This window comes from Sycon ciliatum, chromosome 6 (assembly GCF_964019385.1).
Source record: "Sycon ciliatum chromosome 6, ocSycCili1.1, whole genome shotgun sequence".
Lineage (NCBI taxonomy): Eukaryota > Metazoa > Porifera > Calcarea > Leucosolenida > Sycettidae > Sycon > Sycon ciliatum.
In genome coordinates this window covers 21910270-21916011 of record NC_088648.1, presented here as the reverse complement: position 1 = coordinate 21916011, position 5742 = coordinate 21910270, and the positions used below count along the sequence as shown (strand labels likewise).

At 47.4% G+C, this 5742-nt stretch overlaps 1 protein-coding gene across 1 annotated transcript in view; it reads left to right on the top strand.

Moving 5' to 3' along the window:
• The window catches only part of LOC135820126 (uncharacterized), an 18854-nt gene extending 13373 nt beyond the window's left edge, over positions 1-5481 (top strand). Inside the window, exons 7-9 of the mRNA XM_065333436.1 lie at positions 58-232; positions 2672-2739; positions 5386-5481. Coding sequence (XP_065189508.1) covers positions 58-232; positions 2672-2739; positions 5386-5481 — 339 coding nt within the window. The remainder of the gene's footprint in view (positions 1-57; positions 233-2671; positions 2740-5385) is intronic.
• Positions 5482-5742: the final 261 nt, after the last annotated feature.

The window sequence follows — 5742 nt, the reverse complement described above, 5'->3', positions numbered from 1 at the left end:
GCAGGGTGATCCACATTAGTGGCATGTGTTTTTGTTCTGAATTCGTCCTACCCACAGGCGATCGTGAACAAGGCTCATCCGAATTCAAGCCCATTTAGCTTGTTCGATGCTGTGGCTCAGCTATGGAGCGACCTTTGCGAAGCAATGGGCGGCGAAGACATGTATAAGGCTGTGAAGAGTGTGATTGGGGCTGGGAAGGCGGTGGACATCAAGAGATTCTGCCTTGTCTCCAGTGAGTGATCATCAAATTTTGTCTACTTGGTCCGCGTCATCAATATTGTCGCTCATCTGTCAGCATGTTTTTTTTATGTCGCCAGTGCTCACTGGGCAGCCCATTTTGGTTGGCAAGTGAGTTTACTACTACTTGAAAGGTGTAGCTAGATTTTGAGTGGATTTCGGTAGCGACGGTGGGTGGTTCTGATTGATAGCACGCCGCATCAAAATAGAATGTGTTTTGTCACACTGCACAGGCAAGAGCAGCGCGACGCATAAGAAAATAAGCAGCTACTCGGAATCTGTTCCATTCTTCTTCCTCTTACAATCATGGCTAGATCAACTGACAATGCCATTGTTGGTACGACCAAGTCACCCCGCAGATCTCCACTAGTAACTTGCTCAGTTAGACCAAGACATGAATAACTAAAGTAGTAGAAGGAGTACATAACCTTTGGTAGTAGTAAACCTAGGTGCTGTTGTGCACATGTCTGTACTGTTCCCCGGCCCTCAGTTACCTCAGCCTGCTCATGACTACTGTGTGTTGTGTCCTGTTGATGTCCCTATTCATAACTGCTGCATGCATTCATTGCTAGTTCCATGCATAGTTCTTTGCCCTACTGTGGCGGGAAGGTCGTCCCGTGCAGCCGCAATGATCAGCTGCGCTACGGAGGTTCAGTTCAGGCAAACATGCGTGCGGATTTGCATTTTGCTGCTTGATTTTGATGTATTTGTAGTTAGTGCAAGGAAAGAGCTTGCTGGTGCAGTTGTTGTTTTCTGGCTGTTTCTGTTACTACCAGGTAATAGCTAGCTTTTTTGAAGTATTGAAATCAGTTTGCAATGGATACAGTCGTCTCCTAGTGATAATATTCTATAAACCTCAGACTCTGTGTTGAGAGTGAGAATACCGGCGCAAACAGCCATGCTGAGATCGCTTATCGGGGATTGCTTGCCAAGGTGAGATCGCAGTTCACGCTGCCACAGAGCAATGATGAGCAGAACCTCGATGACACTGAATTGGTGACAGAGACTGCGGCCGGCATCAGTACAGCAGCAGGAATGAAGAGGAAGAGAAAGCCCTTCCATCCAAAGACGTCAGATGATGTAGCAGAGCGCCACGCAGCTTCACGCATGGTATTATTTGAGAGCTTCGGCTCTTGTGTCTCGGTTGGCCTTGTGTGTCTGTGATTAGAGCATCGTCTCTTGTGTTTTTTTTGGTTTGGCCCTGTGGTTTGCAAAGCCTGGTTGTAGAGTGACGTTGTCAGCTATGGTGTTATTGGTTTTGGACCTGTGTCGTGGCCCCTTGTTCGGAGCGTCGGCTCTAGGTTTTTGTTTGGCCCTGGGTCGTGGCCTGGTTGTAGAGCGCCGGCTCTAGTTTTTTTGGTTGGCCCTGTGTCGTGGTCCGTTTTTCTTTAGAGCGTCGGCTCTGGGTTCTGTTGGCTTGTTGTTAGCTTGTTGTGCTACAATGTAAGCTGGTTTTGGTTTTTCTCTGTTGCTGTGGTTTCTTTTGCTGTTGTGCATGTGGAACGTGGTGTTAGTTTAATATTTTGTGAAATGTCATCAAGGGGGCAGGTGTTGTGAAATGATGTGTTGTTTTCCTGTGTGATGGCATTCCCCAAACTGTCTCGTCTAGTCGCGTGCATGTGTGATATGAGCATGCGCGATTTTGTAGTCGAGAGTCCTTTTGTCAGTCTTCTTGTTTGTCCCTTTCAGTGTTGTCTTCATTTCCGTAATGTCAAAATGTATATTGCAAAAACAAACTAGTCTTGTCCTTTGTGTCCGGCCTCCCGGGGAACGGAATGGCTGTGATTCCGTAAGATGTATAATACCAGCACAGGCTAGCATCTCCTGTGAGCGGTAGTTTCCTGGCTTCCTATTGGAGTGATAGCTATTCCTGTGAAACCTTGGCACCCAAAATTGTACATACCACCACCCTAGTCTGTCACATTATGTGAGGACAGAACAATCAGAAAGGTGGACTGACTGATCTCTCTCTCTCTCTCTCTCTCTCTCTCTCTCTCTCTCTTTCTCTCTCTCTCTCTCTCTCTCTCTCTCTCTCTCTCTCTCTCTCTCTCTCTCCTCTTTCTCTCTCTCTCTCTCTCTCTCTCTCTCTCTCTCTCTCTCTTTCTCTTTTTCTGTGTGTCTGTGTGTCTGTGTGTCTGTCTGCCTGCCTGCCTGCATGTCTGCCTGTCTATCTGTCTGTCTGTCTGTCTGTCTGTCTGTCTGTCTGTCTGTCTGTCTGTCTGTCTGTCTGTCTGTCTGTCTGTCTGTCTGTCTGTCTGTCTGTCTGTCTGTCTGTCTGTCTACTCTATTTATCCATTTATCTATGTACATGCTGTCCGCAGATTGAGTATCTATCTACATATCTATCAATCAATCAATCAGTCAATCTCTCTATCAATCTATCCATCTATCTATGCCTGTCTGTGTGTCTGTCTGATATATTGTACTTTTGTAGGGCCACTTCCGTCAACTGAGAGTGATTCCGCCTATTACAAACAGAAAGTCCTAGCGTCTTCGTCTCAGGTAAATTAAGTTGTACCAAAACATTTGTCATAAAGGTTCATTTCGTACGAGAACAACTGCACTACCTAGAATTTGTCTACTGTAAGTCGACAAATATTCTGCCCTTTCAAATTTCGGCCTCCCATTTTGGCGGCATTCAATTTTCGGCCTGTCCTGCTGCTGCCTGTATACACTGTCACACTGCACCTTGTAAAACAAAATGTCGGCCGCAACTAATTTTCAGCCGAATACGACCAGGCCAAAAATAGACGAAAATAAATATGCGCCGAATATTTGTTGACTTGCAGTATGTCTTACTAGAAGGTCGTGTGCAAGCGATAAGCCGTCGAAGTCTGACGTCACTGCTTCTTGACAACGCGTAGTTCCTTGGCCAAGTGGCGACGTACAAAAGTCACTTGTCGTGTTTCCAGTGGCAGCAACATGCAGTGAACACAGCTACAGTATAATTTTGACTGAGGAGTGCGCCAGAGAGAATATTCATTTCAAATAAGCTGCTACTTGTCATGGCGCTGAGTTCGTAGTTTTTGCTTTGTAGAGAAGGAGAAGCCGTAGATGATTTTTTGCTTAGCCACTGCTGTGCCTGTACTGTCCTTTGGCTTTACATGTAGTCGCCGGCCAAGAAGCAATGATGGGTGTCTCTCTTATTTCTATCGCAGCGATTGCTGATTTCTTTTGGTTCTAAGTGGGGGTCAAACGGGTGTACCGGGTACCCGGGTGCCCGGCCGTTAATCTCAGGTACCGTTAGTAAAAGGGTACCAGTTTGGATTTCGATGATCCAGCCAGTACGGAACAACACTGCTGGAATCGCGCATTCCCTGCTGGAGTCAATTATTTACAACTCAACGCTGCTTGTCTGCACTGTAGTCTGTGCAGTGTACTGTTGGATTTTCACACCTCTGCAACACGCTCCAGCTGAGACAGTACGAGTCCTGCAGGGCACTATGCACCACACAGGTATGCATCTGCGACTGGCTGCAGACTAAAAACAAAAGAGTGCGGACATACCCTTTTTCCTTTGCATTCCCATTACGACTTAGAAAGACAGGAGCAGGCTTAAAGGCAGTCGTTCTCTCCTTTCTAGTGCAAGTAAAAATACTCCTACTGGAGGTTTTTGATTGCGATGTGAGCAACAAAAATGCAAGATGAAACTCGTTCGAGGCGCCAGCTGAGTTGCTAGAAAGTCGCGATGGTTCTCGATCTCCGACATCAAACCTGCCACAGCACTTGAAGATGAACTCATGTCACCAGGCTGAGTACCACACAGTGATGTCCGTAGGTGATAGCTATGGTAGAGGGGACGGTTTCAAATAGGACAGAGGTTGCAAACCGGAACGGACTCAATATTCACTTTCGCTCTTGGTATTTTGATTAGAAAACATATGTCACAGTGAGACTACGATGTGTTATACTCCGAGCCAAAATTGCATGGCTCTGCGATGACCAGAAGCGCCATACCAAGCAGGTGAGTTTTTGACGTGTTGCTTCGCACTGCGACTTGAGTTTTACGACTTTCGAAAAATCAACTTCTTGTCGCAGGTAAACAGCGGCTCGCCTCTCGCCAATAAAGCACCGCATTCCAATCAAAACTAATGGAAGCACACACAAGGCTTATTGTTACTCTGTACTGGGCGTCGTGGAGCGATAGCAATTACCTAATTTCAGACCCAGGGTGAATTTGACGTGCACTCTAAAACGTGTCCGGTTTGGAGCCACCTCTGATTTGAACTTTTTTGAAGCGAAAAATTGGGCAACTTGGAGGCAATGGGTCAACACAAAGGAGTGGCTCAGTTCGATTGACTCTGGCCCCAGAGCAAACTTCAACATGCCAGTTTCCTTCCACAAACATATTTCAAGTGAAAAATCAACGCTGATGATCGGTTTGGGTCTATACAAATTTGGCTGTCAAAGCGTCCCGGTATCGAGCCGTCCCCTCTACTCTTGGTTGTAGTTTGTTCATTCATTCGACGAGCTTGGTTTATCAGAAAGGTTTGCTCCCCACTTGGTTGGTTGAGCTTGGTTTAGTTGAAAAAATAGTTCGAAACATTGCATATGGAATATTTTTTGTGAAGATTCGTTTCACAAGTTCAACAACGGGCTAGCACTAGCAGCTAGCTGGCCAGCTGTACATCAGCTGTGTCACACATGGATGCTAACATCTTCTGAATGCGGAGAGTATCGGAACGCTGCATCTCGTAACGCGAAGACCAGTCTGCCACGGTGTTACAGGAGCCACCGATATGTTGCGCAGACAGCGTGAAGTTGCAACGAGCACACACAAAGAACAGTTCTCGTATCAATGTCATGACCTGAGGTGCTCGGCAGGTCCCGTCGTTGATCGAGGACGAGTGAGTGAGTGGCTCAACATAGAGCACGGAGCCATTGCTGTTTAAAGCGTTGTCACAGTGGAGGCGGATCCTGAGTTTCGCCCCGCCATTGCCCCAAGTCAGATAGGACACTAGGACCGCGTAGAGTTCTTTCCACATGATATCCTCGCTAGCGTCAGTGAATAACTCAATGTCGGGGGGTGGTATCCAGCCTGGGTTCAGGAAGAATGACTTCCCGTTCCACTCCTCCAGGAGACTGTTGCTACCAAGTGAGATTTTCCGAAAGCTGTATGCCGTAGTGTGGCTTCTGTATTTCCTGCAGATATTTCGGAGGCGCCTGGTGAAATTCCTGCGGGCACTACGACCCGAGAAGCAAACGCTAGCTTGCCCAGAAGGGACTCGAGGTCGTGCTGAGTGATCTGGCTGTGTTGGAGGGCACCCTTCAGCCGAAGCTGGAGGTCTGTGATCTTATCATCCGGAAGCCGGCTTCCCTGTGGCACGCAGTCCAGGGTAACTCCTAGAAAAACCAGATTGCGTGCGGGTCCATGAACTTTCTGAGGAGCGAGGGGTATGCCGAGGTAGGTAAACGCCCGAAGCAGAATAGCCAACTGCGGTGGGCAATAGCTTCATGATTGGACACACAGAGGAATTGTCGAGGTACTAGTAGTGGATAAGATCA